This window comes from Python bivittatus, unplaced genomic scaffold (assembly GCF_059951505.1).
Source record: "Python bivittatus isolate LINGU-HERP-01145 unplaced genomic scaffold, Pbiv_v1 ctg000020_np1212, whole genome shotgun sequence".
In the NCBI taxonomy this organism is placed as follows: Eukaryota; Metazoa; Chordata; class Lepidosauria; order Squamata; family Pythonidae; genus Python; species Python bivittatus.
Window position 1 is genome coordinate 27,000,781 of NW_028277030.1, and position 15,316 is coordinate 27,016,096.

At 37.3% G+C, this 15,316-nt stretch overlaps 1 protein-coding gene across 13 annotated transcripts in view; it reads right to left on the minus strand.

Annotated features, from left to right (window-relative positions):
* The window catches only part of TAF1B (TATA-box binding protein associated factor, RNA polymerase I subunit B), a 102,292-nt gene that overhangs the window by 24,385 nt on the left and 62,591 nt on the right, over positions 1-15,316 (minus strand). For 12 of the 13 annotated variants that reach the window (XM_088136348.1, XM_088136324.1, XM_088136339.1 and 9 more), the window contains 5 exons: positions 12,678-12,775; positions 10,664-10,762; positions 6,020-6,146; positions 3,357-3,510; positions 2,634-2,733 (listed from right to left, as the gene is read on the minus strand). In XM_088136348.1, coding sequence (XP_087992474.1) covers positions 2,634-2,733; positions 3,357-3,510; positions 6,020-6,146; positions 10,664-10,762; positions 12,678-12,775 — 578 coding nt within the window. The remainder of the gene's footprint in view (positions 1-2,633; positions 2,734-3,356; positions 3,511-6,019; positions 6,147-10,663; positions 10,763-12,677; positions 12,776-15,316) is intronic. The other variant, XM_088136357.1, reaches the window with a different exon arrangement.

The window sequence follows — 15,316 nt, forward strand, 5'->3', positions numbered from 1 at the left end:
GCCCAGGAGGTAGGTCCCTGGGTAGAAGGCACTGCCTCGCTTTTGAACGTCATCTCCCTAGAGATCTCTCCACTCTGCGAGAGGCGGGGGGAGGGAGAAAAAGCGGAGAGATTGGAGATGAAGGGATTAGACGAGAGTAAGTACGCTACCGGCACCAGCACATTGCTTTCTATGTGTATTCCCCATTGTCTGCCTGCTTACTCTCTTCTAATCCTTGGCTTCCTCGCAGCGCAGTAGTCCTGCAAGGACTACCTGTGGTCCTCATTTAGAAACTGCCTTGTTTAGCAACCATTCGCAGTTATGACAGTGATGAAAAAGTAACTTTATGAATAATTATTGCATTTACAACCTTCGCAGATCTATAAAGCAAAGGAAAGTTGAAGTAAGAACGTAAGCACAGTCACAGTTTCACTTAGTGACTGCTTCACTTAATGATTGAGTTGCCAGTTTCAGTTGTGGTCGTGAAACAAGGTCTACTTATAGTTTTACAGGAACCACATGGACAATACATTATTACAAAGTTTGAATGAATTTTCTAGTTTAAAATGCAAATAGCTTGCAATATCTTTTTTCCCTGTAAACATGAAGGAATGCAAAAGTAACAATTAATATAGTCACAATTTCTATTTCAAAAATGAATTACAAAATAAGGCACAATATTTTATTAGTCTAGCATCTGTTGTTGGCACCTGGCCTTTGGAACATTATCCTCCCCGAGGTGAGACTAGGCCCAACCTTTTTGGCCTTCTGGAAATTTCTCAAGATGTGGTTTTTCCAGCAGGCCTGGGAATCTTTTGGAAACAAGGGAGCTGTGAGATGGCTTTATTATGTATGAGGTTTTTAACATTATCCTTTGGTCTTATTTATTTGTTATGTTTTCCTTATTTTTTAATAGTTATTTAATATGTGTTTCTATTGTTTCTTTTATTGTATTGTGACTCTGCCAAGAGTCACATTCGTGAGATGGGTAGCCGAATGAATGAATGAATGAATGAATGAATTAATTAATTAATACCCCTCCATTATTGCCAAAAGCTGTGGAATTGGAAAAAAACATGGGTGGTTTACTGTGATGTTCTGTAGTACTGATCCTGTGGTTCTGCAACCTGTTGCTGCAGCAATACTTCTAGACTGTAAGATCTCATGGGGTAGGTTGAGTAGAATATAGGGATGGGGAAGAATATGCTACAAAAATGTTACAGATATACTATGTCCCACAGGTCACATGAAGCCCCCAGAACACTGCCAATATATATTTTTTTCACAGAATGATTTTGTTTACTTGCTTGCAAAATTTAAAAAAAACCGGGTTTCTTAAGTTGTATGGAACTTAATGCATTTTGTCCACACTAAGCAAAAAATGAACAAAAAAGGCTGAACATTTTGGCTTTGCCTCTTGCTGCCCTCAGAGGCAGGACAAAATTAAGAACCCAGAACAGTCCTATCCATAAAAAGTCTGCCTGCCCCTACTGTACAGGTAGTCCCCAGATTAAGAACGCCTGATTTAAGGATGACCCAGAGTTAAGAATGGAGATACTGTAGCAAAATTTGAGTGAAATACACAATGATTCGAGTTAATTACACAATACTACTTATACAGTATTAGACAATAATACTGTTCCAGCTTACATACCAATTCAACTTAAGGATAGACCTTGGGAACAGAACTCATTCTTAAACTGGGGACTACCTGTATATGCAGGTGCATAGCAACTATGACATCACACTGGTGCTCTGTGAGATTCCTTAACTAGATCAACACTCTCAGATGGTCATCTTAATTTTTTGCAATTAAAAAAATTGTAATGCTTAAATCTTGACAAAATTACAATAGCATAAAAAGATTCTATATGTTACTGTAATATTTAAAATGCCATAAGACTATTTGCCATATCAGATTATTTCCCAGCAAATTTTGTATGAAGCAACAATGTAGGTGCTATTTTCTTCCAAGCTGTGTTTGATTTATTTCATACAGTTACTGATGATTTCTAATTTGAGTCATTCTGCATCTTCCAGGTTGGGCAATCATGAACAGTACTTGCCTTCCAGTTGCTTGGCACTAAAACATAGAGAACAGGACTCTATTTGATCAGACCAAAGTCTTGCCTAGCCCAGCACCTTGTTCCCCATGACCAAGAAGATGGTTTACAAAGCTGACACTAATAACTAGCACTAGACTATGTTGTGGTGAGTATCAGCCAAGGAGCCCTTCTGTATCCAGTATCCTAACCTTTGACGCACAGATTTAACAATCAACCTTCCTTTGTGGTAAAATACCATCTAGTTATTTTTTTCTCCTGTGTTGTTTTTAAGAATATAAATTACAATACATACTGATTTATGTAATTAGTATACATTTTAGTAATAGTTGAATATATAAAACCCTAATGCAAGTAATGCACATAGAAGAGCACTGAAAGACTATCATTATTTAATAAAACTGTATGACGAGTAAAAATATCTACTGAGCCACATGTACTAGGTGAAAAGACTGCAGTGCTTCTAATTCAATCTCAATCCAGCTATTTCAACATGTTAAACACATACCCCCATGCACTCTGAAATGCCTTCTGGAAATTGAATCCAAAGTGCAGCAGAGTCCTAACAGACAAATATTCAGTAATAATCACCTGTACATGAAAGATCTTAAAGTCAGACCCATACATCTTCATCTCCTCTGGGAAATCTTTAAAAGCATTCAAGTAAGGAATGTGACCATCCATTACCAACCTGGGTTAAGGAAATGAAAGTAAAATCAATACATGTATTGCAGTTTAGTTCACAACACAGAACAAAAGTTAGTTATAAACTTTTTAAAAATGTGCACATTTCTGGCATCCCTAATCCATGCTAAATATTATCTTAAAGTATCTTAATTTATTAGGGATAGCCCTTCTGGCTGCATTCTACTAGCTGAGATATTCTACATGCCAATACAGGCATGTTTCATGCAGCATGGACAGAGTATTAGGAGATAGACCAAAGCAGAAATATGAATCAGTATAGGGTGTCTGTTCAATTACCCCTTTTCAAAGACTAATCAAGACACTTTTGTACTGTTTTTGGTTTGCGATTACTGACTGGTACTAATTTTTTTAATTAGCTCAAATTATTTTGTTTGAATAGCACATATGTGTATTTGCAATCAATCTTGTAAACTATTCATTTAAAAAGGTAGTCAGTGAATATTTTAAGTATGTGAATCTACTCATGCATAGCTGAATAAAAAAGTGACAAGGTTTACTTAGTGCAACCAACGATAACTTTTTTTACCCAAATGCATAACACTGTAATTAAATGCAGAAGTAGAGGTAGGATTATAACCAATATGTTTTATTAGACATTATTATTACCTTAAAAGATCTGATAATGTGATTGATTCTCTCAGCCATAATAATGCCAGATAGCAGAAAGCCAGGGTCATTGGCATGGACAAGCTCAGATCCCCTTTCTTTCTTTTCTGTAAATATGAACTGCCATCCACTGATCCAGACCAAGCAGACCTTCCTACAGAAAGAGTTCCATCAGGTAAAGCAAGCCAACCTTTCTACAATACACCCACACTGAAGAAAGCTGCAGAAATTACAAATTATGCCTGTCTTGAGCACATTAGCACCCCTCCAATAGGTTTACTTTTTCAGCCTAGCAAGAAGGATAGCAAAGGAGCATACACAATCTTTAAAGATTAACACAAATAATTAATCCTATGTGGCTTTACTTGAGGCATAGGCTGGCATATACCAATTCAACTTGTATTCAGCTAAAAATAAGGAACAGAAGAGATAACAGAAATATTTATTACTCAAAAATGGAAATAACTACAACTACAAAATAATCATATATACAATGGAGGAAATATGTCATCAGTGAAATATGAACATTCAACTGCAAAATTAGGAGGAGAAAAAGCAGTAACTCCTTCTTGCTTCTGCACCCACAGTATAAGAGGCACTGTAGAATTAGCAACTGTCCCACCTTAGGAACTCATATTTTAAATTGCAGAAAACTGCTGGACAGTCAACAAACAGCATTTATTTACATACAAAAAGAATGAGCTGTGAGTCCAAGAAGACCCCCAGATTGCGCATCAGTCTTGAGAGGGAAGTGTTGCCCCATCCAAGACTAGAAATAATGGAAATTTTAGTTCAAAATATCTGGAATGTATCCTACTGCCCAACTCAGCAAGTTAGCCACATAGGCTCACAATATTCCGATATGTACATTTAATGTCTACCACAAATGTTTGAAGATACATTTTATAGCATATATTTATCACCACTAAGAACCACTGTGATTTAGTAGTTAAGCTTAAGACTAGGAGTGGGGAGACCCAGGTTCTAGTTCAGCCTCAGCCATGGAACCACTGGGTTGTTCTTTCAGCCCAAATTACCTCACAGAGTTGTTGTGGTGGTGGTGAAAAATAGGAGGAGGTAACATATATGCCTGATGCTCTTGATTGAAAGGCAGGACACAAATCTAACAAATTAAGAGCTAGCAATATCTTACACGGAAACATATTACAAAACCTCAATGGGACTGTAGTATAGTTTGCCATCTTTTCAACATCTAGCAATGAAGACTGTGAGCTATTCATATTTCCTATGGATCATATTTAATTTTCAATGAATACATTTAATTAAGGTGTTAAATCCATTAATAGCAGCAGCTCTACCATATTCAACATCAATCTGCCTTTACTGTCTTTAAACAAAGTGATTGAATATAGTATCCTAGGTCATGGCTTCTAAAAACCTAGAAGGAAACACAAGAATTGTTTTGAGTGTGCTGTATATGTGAGTTACAGAACAAAAACTATGAAGTTCAGTTAATCTTTTCAGTCATCAGTTTTGCCTTCTTTTACATACAGGCTGTATCTTAAAAGTACTGCTGATAGAAATTCTATCACTAACTTCAGATTAAGTCCAAAATGCAATTCTTTGTGCTCTGTTTGTAGCCATCATGTTAACAACATCATGCTAGCAGTCTTTCATTTTATTTGTTCTAGATTATACAAAACAGCGTAGACAGTCAGCAATAAATCTAATTCCACATACCATTTAAGACATGTCATAACAACCCACAAATTTAATAGGCTTCCCAATAATGTGTACATAGCTGCATCAAATGGAAGATTTCAACTTGCCAGCTTCATTAACAGTTAAATAAACATTTCAAAACCCCAAGATTCCATAATGCCTGATTGGTAGAAAAGTCCCCCAGCCACTAGCAAGATACTGGAAAGATGCAACTCTGAAGCTTGAGGATTCAAATTTAATTTCCCCCCACTATTTACCTACATAGATCTATTTTTAGGCCCAGATTCTGCCTTATTTATTCAGTGTACATAGTAAAAAGAAAGGACATCATACAGTGTTGATGATCTGCCACATTATATTGTTAGAATGTCTATGGTAATGATAGGACAGTTTCCATATATTTTTATATAACATACTACTATTTGCTAATCCTATTGGACGGCCTGGATAATTTATCAATGCATAGTAAATGAACCTCAATGAAAAAACACACATTTTTGGGCCGCTGATGCAAGCGTAATAGACTACACCTTCAGATGACAGCATGACCTATAAAACCTATGATAAAATCTTCTCCCTAGTATTTGTTCAACGCTAGATCAGCCATAAAACTGACTTGTTCAAGCAGTATTCAGGAGCCTTCCAAATGTGTTAGAATACATCCTCCATCATCCTTATCCAGAATGACCATACTTTGAAATGTATACCTAAATCCACTGAGAGAGCTCTAGATTGGGGAATACCAAGAAGACTTTCTTAGAGTCTTCTGCAACACACAGGAATTCCCAGTGAGTCTGGCAGTCAATAAATTGTTTCTGTATAATTTTTTTCATTATTTTTATAGTTAAAGACATTTTCTATAATTTTTCCACACAGACATCAAGACTGTATGCTTAAGTCTCCAAAGTAATCAAGTAGAAATATATTTTCATATCTAAACTAACTACACAAAAAACTAAACAAGGCACATTTGCTCTTACCTGATGCTTTGCTAATAGAAGAAGCGGCTCCAATGCTAAATTCTGATATCACATCTGTATCACTTGCTGAACTAGCCAGATTAATCAGACTAGTCGTTTCAACTTCTGTTTCAGTGTCTGTGTGCTGCTTAAAAAAAATAGTTCTGTCAGACTCCAATAACTTTAGCCCAGAGTTCAAGGGGATTCTTTCTTCTTTATTAAAGCAAGCCTTATTTTTTTAAAAAAATCAGTTAAGTTTAATTTTCCAAGCAAAATATCAAACCGATATTTTCAGAAAGTGTGCATTTTACACAAAGTTAGTGCAAAATGATTTCCATAAAAACTAGAACTGTAAATGTGTTGTTTGTTTTTACTGATTTCCTTACAAAATGCAAGTAGAAACAAAACAAAAACAACAAAAATGTATTATCAACAATTCAACCAAAACTATACATTACAAAAACTAGGTACAACAAATAACACAGATACAAAAGAAAAATGGAAGAATAAACATTTTATACATAGAGAGTATAAATCAGTTGTAGACAATTCAAGTCACCATTACTTTTATACCAACTGATTCATAGCAGATGTAAGAGTAAGTAAGAGACATCATTTTCTTTTGGTTATTAAGCTCATGTCAATATAGGTAGTCTTCGCTTAATGACCCTAACTGGGACTGGCAACTCTGCTTCTAAGCGAAGCAGTTGCTGAGTAGGAAATCATATGACTGTGATTCACACTTCTGGTGATGCTAGCAAACTGATGTCCTGTTGCTATTGTTATTTGCTACTGAAGAGAACCAAATTCCATGGAAGATAACGGAGACGGATTTTAACGTGGATTTAAAAAAATTAACATATAAGAAAGAGATGGAAATATTGGATTTACAAATTGAATTGGATGATCATTTGAAAATTAAAAAAGGTATACAAATAATGTATCAAAAGAGGGATGTGGATTACCCATTTAAATTGGAATATAAGAGACTTACAGGAGTGACTACATTGAAATTACATACGGACTTTGATAAAGATGACAAGGATTTTAAGAGAAGAGACATGGATAATAGAAGAAAGCAGATGCTAGAATTTTATCTATGAGATACAAGGATTGATGGGAGGAAGAAGAAAAAACACAAAACTGTTTTGATTATGGTTAAGCAATGAGTTGTTATTTTTGGTGACGTTTAATGGTTACTTTGACTGGATAACTCTTTTTAGGAAATGTCTAATTGGGTGTAATAGATTAGTTTCTAATATCTATGTTACTATTTTTGGCATATGAATAAGAGGTTACTATTTCTGGTAATGTTTAACAGTTTTTATTTTTCTGTAATGCTTAATTGTTAATTGGGATTAATAATGGGCTGCTATCTCTGATGATGATTAATGGTTATTTTTTATCTTTTTGTAATCTTTAATTGTTAATTGGGATTAGATTTTGATTATTAAGAGAGGGATTAGGGAGATTATGTTTAAATGGAAAGGGGAGCTAAATATGTTGTTAGTTATGTTTGTCAATCTTTATACCTTTTGTTGATTAATAAGGAGAGCTGAGGATTTAGAAATGGGTCTACAGAAAATGGGGTGAAGTATGGAATGAAAATGTATTTGGTAGTATTTTAAGAGACAGTGATAAATTGTTAATATTGTATATACTTGCTGGGATGAAGGGGGAAGTTTCTTCTTTTTATTTTTATTTGGGGGGAGATTTTTTCTTCTTTTCTCTGCATTTTCTTATTTTTTTAATGTAATTTTGTATTAGGGTTTGTATATGTTTTATCTGTGCTATATGATCTTTAATAAAATTATTTTAAAAAAAGGAAATCATGTGACCATGACTCTGCTTTCCAGCTGGAAAGAGACAAGACTAGTCAGTTTCACACCTTTGGCTTTTGTTTGCCTCCTAACCCCTCCCCTGACTTTTGAAATGCTGGAGTGCCTGCTTACTGCCTTGTATACCTCAAAAGCAATGCAATCACGCCACAGCCGGGGGCTAGGAGCTGCAGGTGTGCTACGCAAACATGTTACTCTCTTGAAATCTCTTTGTCTCCAATCTTTCAGCTCTGTGAGGTGGGGGGGGAGGGTCAGGCAAAGGAGAGATTGCCTACAGAAATCGCTTGTTTCTCCCCCCCCCCGCCCCAGAGAGGAGAGATTGAAGAGAAAGAGATTTCAAGAGCGTAAGCTGTGTACTCTTCTACGCACTGAAAGCAATGCAACTGCACTGGCAGAGGGAAAGGGTCAGGCAAAGGAAAGACTGCCTACAGAACCTGCTTGCTTTTTTTCTCCCCTGCCCTCCAAAGCAGAGTGGAGAAATTGGAGAGAAAGAGATTTCAAGAGATTACTGTAAACTGTTTGCTTAGTCTGCTCCCAGTTGTGGGCTGCTGGTGCAATCGCATTGCTTTCAATGTGTAGAACAGCAAACAGCTTACTTTCTTGCAATCTCTCTCTCCAATCTCTCTACTCTGCAAGGGAGAAAAGAAAGAAAAAACCAAATGTCAGACACATGACAATGTCTACTGACTGTAATGGTGAACACATAACTGAGAGATGCTGTGAAGATCGTAAATGGGCCATAAAGTTATTTTTTCAGCAACATCGTAACTTTGAACAATCTCTGAACAAATGGTCAGTAAGTGAAGACTACCTGTAGTCTCAGGCAGTCACAAATATTTACATATAATCTATATTTAAATTACTAAATTACAGTAAGAGCATGTGTACTTTCCACAGTAGTAGTATTCTCCTTTATTTTCATGAAGTTTATGTGAATGTGAAATAAAACTATAAACTTTAGAACAAGTCCAATTTAAAATACCGGGTGAGGACAATCTATGTTCAGTCCAACCCAGTGTTTAGCAGAGTCAGATCTTTTATACGTAAGTGTGCTGCTTCTCAAGTAATAGATGAGAAAATGCTGATTGAACCAAGACATTAACTGTAACGTATTATTTAATTGAACATTTGAGAGATTCCTCTTGCCTGAAACACAGCATATATGACTCCATCTGCTGGATTTAATACCTCCAAGACAAAACTAAAAAATAACTTCTTACTGCTAAAAATTGTAAAGCTGCAAAATAGTTATTAAATGGCACTTTGAAATAAGGAGCTTGTCCACAAATTTGTAGTACTCTTACTGATAGTTCTACAGGCAGTCCTCACTTAACAATGGTAATTGGGGCAGGAATTTCTGTTGCTGACCAATGCAGTCATAAAGCATGACATCATGTGACCACATTGCTTAGCAATGGTGATCCCAGCAGTCCCTGATGCCAGCTTCCAACAAGCAAGTCCGTGGGGAAGCCAGCAAGAAGTTACAAGTGCCAGGAGGCTCGCAAGCAGGCCAGGGTGGGGAGTGCTATGGAGTGTAGTGGGTGGGGCACCGCAGCGCCACACAAGTGCAGGTGGGCGTGGGAAGGGGCACTGCATGAGTAGGTGTGGGAAGAGGTGCTATGGCGCCATGCGAGCACTCATGGAAAGGGGCGCTGCAATGCTGTACAAGTGTGGGAGTATGTGCATTACAGAGTATGGGCAGGGGGGTGCTGTGGGCAGGCATATCCGTTAGCAGTCTCCTCAGGAGAAAAAGCAGTGGGAGCGACTTGCAACCTTCCCTGCCAGCTTCCCCACTGACTTTGCTTGTGGGAAGCTGGTGAGGAAGGTCACAAATTTCAATCATGTGACTGTGGGACACCACAACTGTTGTAAGTGCAACCCAGTTGCCAAGCGCCCGGATCACAATCACATGACCGTGGAGGAACTAGGGACAGCCAGAACTTCGAGGACCGGTTGTAAGTCCCCTCCCCCCCGCCCGCCGTTCAGCACTGTTGCAACTTCAGACAGTCCCTGAACAAGTGGTTATTAACCGAGGACTATCTGTACCTTTCACCAAAATTTGAAGTATTGATATATTTAAAAAACAACACCAAACCCTGTGGAATCTTAAAGGATGATAAACTATGTGAAGATATTGTAATGGATGGCATGAGCGGGGAAGATTCTGGAATGGAACTTCAAGGTTGTCAGGAGGGAGGAGAGACATTCCAGGGCAAGCGCCTCCTCAGCCTGCAGCAAGAGTGTGGGAAGACGAAGAGGATGAGGCTGGCCTCTCCCTAGAGTCTCACAGGTTATAGCCACTAGTTGCTTTAGCACAGGTTTAGTCTTGGGAGATTGTGTCTGTTAGGTGTGAGCTACTGAAGGAACCGAACTATACTGGATTGCCTCGTTGCTGTTCTTGGGCTGAACCTGACAGATTTAAGTTTTCACAGACTTCAGCCCCTTCATTAATTACATCAGATGTTGTACACAAAATGTTGTGCTACATTGTACACAAAAAGTTGTCTACTTAAGGTATCACAAGCACCACCGTTTTCACTACATTGAACTAATATCCACCTTCTGGAAACAGTTACATATTTTAACTATTATTCAATAAAGCACAGAAAATGTACTGAAAAACAGAATATTTAGGAATTCTTAAAAAAATTACTGCAAAAATAGCTTATTTTGTCAAAGATAATAGTAAATAACATACATTTTCAAGGAACTGCAAGAAAAGTCTGATTTGTAATTTAAGCTTGGGTGTTTATGTTTATGTAAGTGCTATATTAACTGTATCAGTATAAAGAAAGTGGTTATTATTTCTCCTGAACACTATACTTACTGATAAAATATCTTGAGTAACATCATTGAGAGGCTTGTCGCTGTAAGCCTGTTTGCTCTTCTGAAGATATCTTCTCCAAAAATTATACAGAACTTCATCCTGATAAGAACCAGCGTATTATTCATAAATATTAGCATATAGGAAGCTTTCTCATTCATACATTTTGATGAGGTTGTCTGTATCCTAGAACTCACATTAAACCAACCATAGGTTTTGTAGTTGTTGTTGTTTTAATGCTTTAGTACAGAAAGAAAGAAAAAAGATAAAAAGGAAAAAGGAAAAAAGTGACACATGATTTCTCTCTATATGTATAGATGACAGTTATATGAAACATTAAACCTTGACACATGGAATAATATTGATTAGGCTTTTTTGCTTATGACACATGTTTGGTAAATTCACTGGTCTTCATCTATTGATAGATGAAAAACTGTGGTATCTAATTCAAAATCACACTCACATTTTTAAAACACATTAATTTTTCCAAAACCATATTAAAAATCTGTTGACATTAAATCAAAATGGAACAATTTTGGGGCATTTACACTTCCAGCATAATGACGTTAACTGTCAGCCTTTTTAAAACATTCTGAAGTTTCCAATCAACATGAACAAAAATCTTTAGCTGAATCAGTCTCATTTAGATATTATAGGCAATATATTTAATATACTTTAAAAACTTTTAACACAATTTGCTAATATGGGATATTCCAACTCTTTATTCAAACTTAATGCAAATAAGTGATATCTATTCAATTAACAGTACTTTTTACTTATCTATTACAAATACTGCAGATTTAGAATCATCCAAAGCATATTTCAATGCAGATAGTAGTTCAGGAATAAGAAACTGCTTATTTGGACCAAATTGTTAAATCAAACAGTATTTTAATTGGATATATTGCCAGTTTGCAATATTCCTGACTCAATAATTCAAACTGGTTAAAAAATTGATGGGTAATAAGCTCATCTAAAGTATTAATATCTCTGTTAGCCCATGAATTTAAAAAGATTTACCTACTTCTAGAATAGGAGGCCCTTCAGTCACTCTTGTCCTCATCACCTCTCAACTGCATTACTGAAATGCACCCTACATGGGGCTGCCCTTGAAAATCACTTGGAAACTACACCAGGCAGCTGTGGACATGTCACATTACGCTTATGTGTCATCCCTGCTTTGTGAGCTGCACTGGTTGCCAGTTGGCTTCTGAGTGCAATTCAAGGTGCTGAACGTTACCTATAAAGCTCTACACGGCTCAAGGCCTGGCTGTTTGAGGAACCATCTATGTCAGATAGTTTTTGCCTGCCCAGTGAGATCAAGCAGAGTGCATACATTCCAGGTTCCATCAATTAAACAAAGTCTATCAGGACCTAGGCAGCACACCCTCTGTGTTGCAGTGCCTGCCCTCTAGAACAGCATCTCCCAGATATTTCTATGGCTCTTACTCTACAGCTGTTTTTCAAGTTATTAAAAATGTGGTTCTGCTCCCAGGCCTCGAGTTAGGGTGGATGCCCAGCCTTTGTTAGCTTTTTGTTGATTTGGGGGATGTTTGGTTGTTTTCTTTTCCAGACATGCATGTTTTTTTACTATTTGGTCTTTTTGTTTGTATTGTAAGCCACCCAGAGATTTCTGGGAGTTGGGCAGTCTCCAAATCTAATAACAAATAAATAAATAATGCTACTACCACCCCAATCATCACATGATAATTGCAATACAAAGAAAATATAGAGTATCATCCTTCCCATAAAGCTTTCCTAAAAGTTATCAATTACTTGAAATACGCTAACAGATGTTTCCAAGACTTGTCCTTCTTGTTCTAAATCAAGGCTCAATATTATACACAAAAAAACAATATAAAACCATTATGTGGTCTTTTTTTGTTTTGTTTTGCTTAGTGTGTGTTGCACGAACCTACCCACAACCTAGCATACTGTGTAACCCCAGATAGCTGCTTTATTTTTAAAATGGTTAAGCAAACTGTGATTAACCTCATTACTGAACAGAGCAAAATACCTTCATCTGAGAAGACACTCCTAAAGACTGCAGAGCTTCAGCTTGCTTCCGAAGAATATATTGAAAGCCTTCACATATGAACCATTCCCATCCTTTATCTAAAAAATTAATGGAAAGTGAAATCTTATGAGTAGCTTATTTTTGTCATGGCTCAAATTATATCAGTTGGAAACTTTAGAACGGATTCTTAAACGTACTTATTAGGGAGAAAATACTGAAAATAGACAAAAATAAATTGCACAATTAGCATCTACAGTACATACCAGACAAACCTAGAAGGTGACAGTGGCAAACCACTTCTCTATCATACCAAAAATACTGCCTGGATGTGTCCATGTAAGGCACTGGGGGTCAAGCTTCATTCAAAAGTGACCTTACTTTAACCAGATATAACAAAAACTAGCAGTTATACTCAAATAACTATCTATTACACAAATTGCTCTTTCCAGTGAGATGCATATAGTTCTATTTCAGGAAAGAATTTTAGTTCTAGTTATATATGTAGGTTATTGAAAAGGATTTTGACGTACATCAATGCAGCTGATTAGACAAACCAGCTATATAAAAACGATATATTCCTAAACGTATATTTTTCAGTCTCCCTTCTTACCATTTTTCATTCACTATCAGCTATCAATTTAGCCCTGATGGTAGCAAAAATATCAGTGTTTACACTGATCAACAGAGATAGGGATGTAAATGTTACATCCATGTTAGCCCAAGGTCCGAGGAAAAAACAGGTTATAAGGGTTTTTTGAGGTCATGATGGAGGCTATGTGAATCTCAGGGAGGAATGCTGTTCCAAAGAGCAGAAGTGGAAACACAGAAGGCATGTTTTCTGGGTCCCATTTTATCAATGTGATCCAGAGTAGGCTGACTCTGTCAGACCAAACAGGACAAGCAGATACTATGACAGACAGTCCCTCAAGTAGCTAGGCTCTATGCCATGAAGGGCTTTAAAGGTGATAATCAGCACTTTGAATTGCACCCAGAAACTTATTGGTAACCAGTGCAACCTCTGAAGCAGAGGTGTTCATAATATAACAATTGCCTGGCTAACACATTCTAGACCAGCTACAACTTCCAAGTGGTCTTCAAAGGCAGATCCATGTAGAGTGCATTAAAACAGTCCATATGCAAGATGACCAAAGCATGAGTGATCAAAGAGCCAGCTGGTTCACAGAAGGGAGCAAGTGGCACACAAAATTAATCTGTGCAAAGGCCATCTTGGCCACAATTGCCACCTGCTCCTCAAGTAGGAGCCAGAAGTCCGTGAACACTCCCAAATTGTGCACCAGCCCACTGCACCAGGGCAGTGTCACCCTACTCAGGACTAAGGATGGATGTTCTCTGGATCCAGGGTACCCAAACAAGCACATCCACTTAGTCTTGTCAGAGTTGAGCTTGAGCCTGTTTCTCCCCATCCAGGCACTCACAGCCTCCAGACACTGGGATAGCTCATTGTTAGCATTGCTTAGTCAGACGAGAATTGAGATATACAACTGTCTATCATCAGCGCACTGGTGATACCTAACCCCAAACTGATGGATGATCTCACCCAGCAGATTCATGTAGATTTTAAACAGAAGGTGCAAGAGTATCTAGCCTTGTGGCACACCACTTCTCAGGGGCATTAGGCTCAATCTCTTCCCTCCATCAACACCATCTGGAAGCAACCATGGAGAAAGGAGAACCCCTGCACCACAAGTCAATGGGGAAGCAGGCAGGAAGTCAAGGTTATGTGAGGTTCTCACTTAATGACCACACAATCCTTGCTTAACGATGGCAACCAGGACTTAGTTCCCGTACCTACAGCCGTCATAACCCAAGGACTACTGTTGTAACTCCTGGTCTAAAACACAATTGAAAGTGATCAAGATAATCCATTTTCTCCAGAACCCTTTTAATAAATCACTGTGTATCCATGTGTCTAGAAGTTTTTTTAAACTGAAGCTTAAATTCTCACACTATGACTATAATATAAAGTATTGCTCTGTATATAATCCCTTAAGCCTATGTTCTTAATCATTACAAGTGAATGGTAAAGTACTTTGTGCCTTAGAAAATGCTAGAAGTTTAAAAAAAATGGCAAGGGTTGCAATATTTTTCTTTTTATGTTTTCTAAAATGCAAGAGTGGAGAAAACTATTTAGATCCAAAAACTAGATCAGCTGTCTCATATAATCTGGAGGAGCCATAGCCAATTTGCATGTTTTGTCTGAATATATTTGGCATGCTTGAATCTATTATTACTTTGTATACGCTTCCTATTATACAGTGGGGCAAAAAAGTATTTAGTCAGCCACCAATTGTGCAAGTTCTCCCACTTAAAAAGATGAGAGAGGCCTGTAGTTTTCATCATAGGTATACCTCAACTATGAGAGACAAAATGGGGAAAAAAATCCAGAAAATCACATTGTCTGATTTTTAAAGAATTTATTTGCAAATCATGGTGGAAAATAAGTATTTGGTTAATATCAAAAGTTCATCTCAATACTTTGTTATATATCCTTTGTTGGCAATGACAGAGGTCAGACGTTTTCTGTAAGTCTTCACAAGGTTTTCACACACTGTTGCTGGTATTTTGGCCCATTCCTCCATGCAGATCTCCTCTAGAGCAGTGATGTTTTGGGGCTGTCG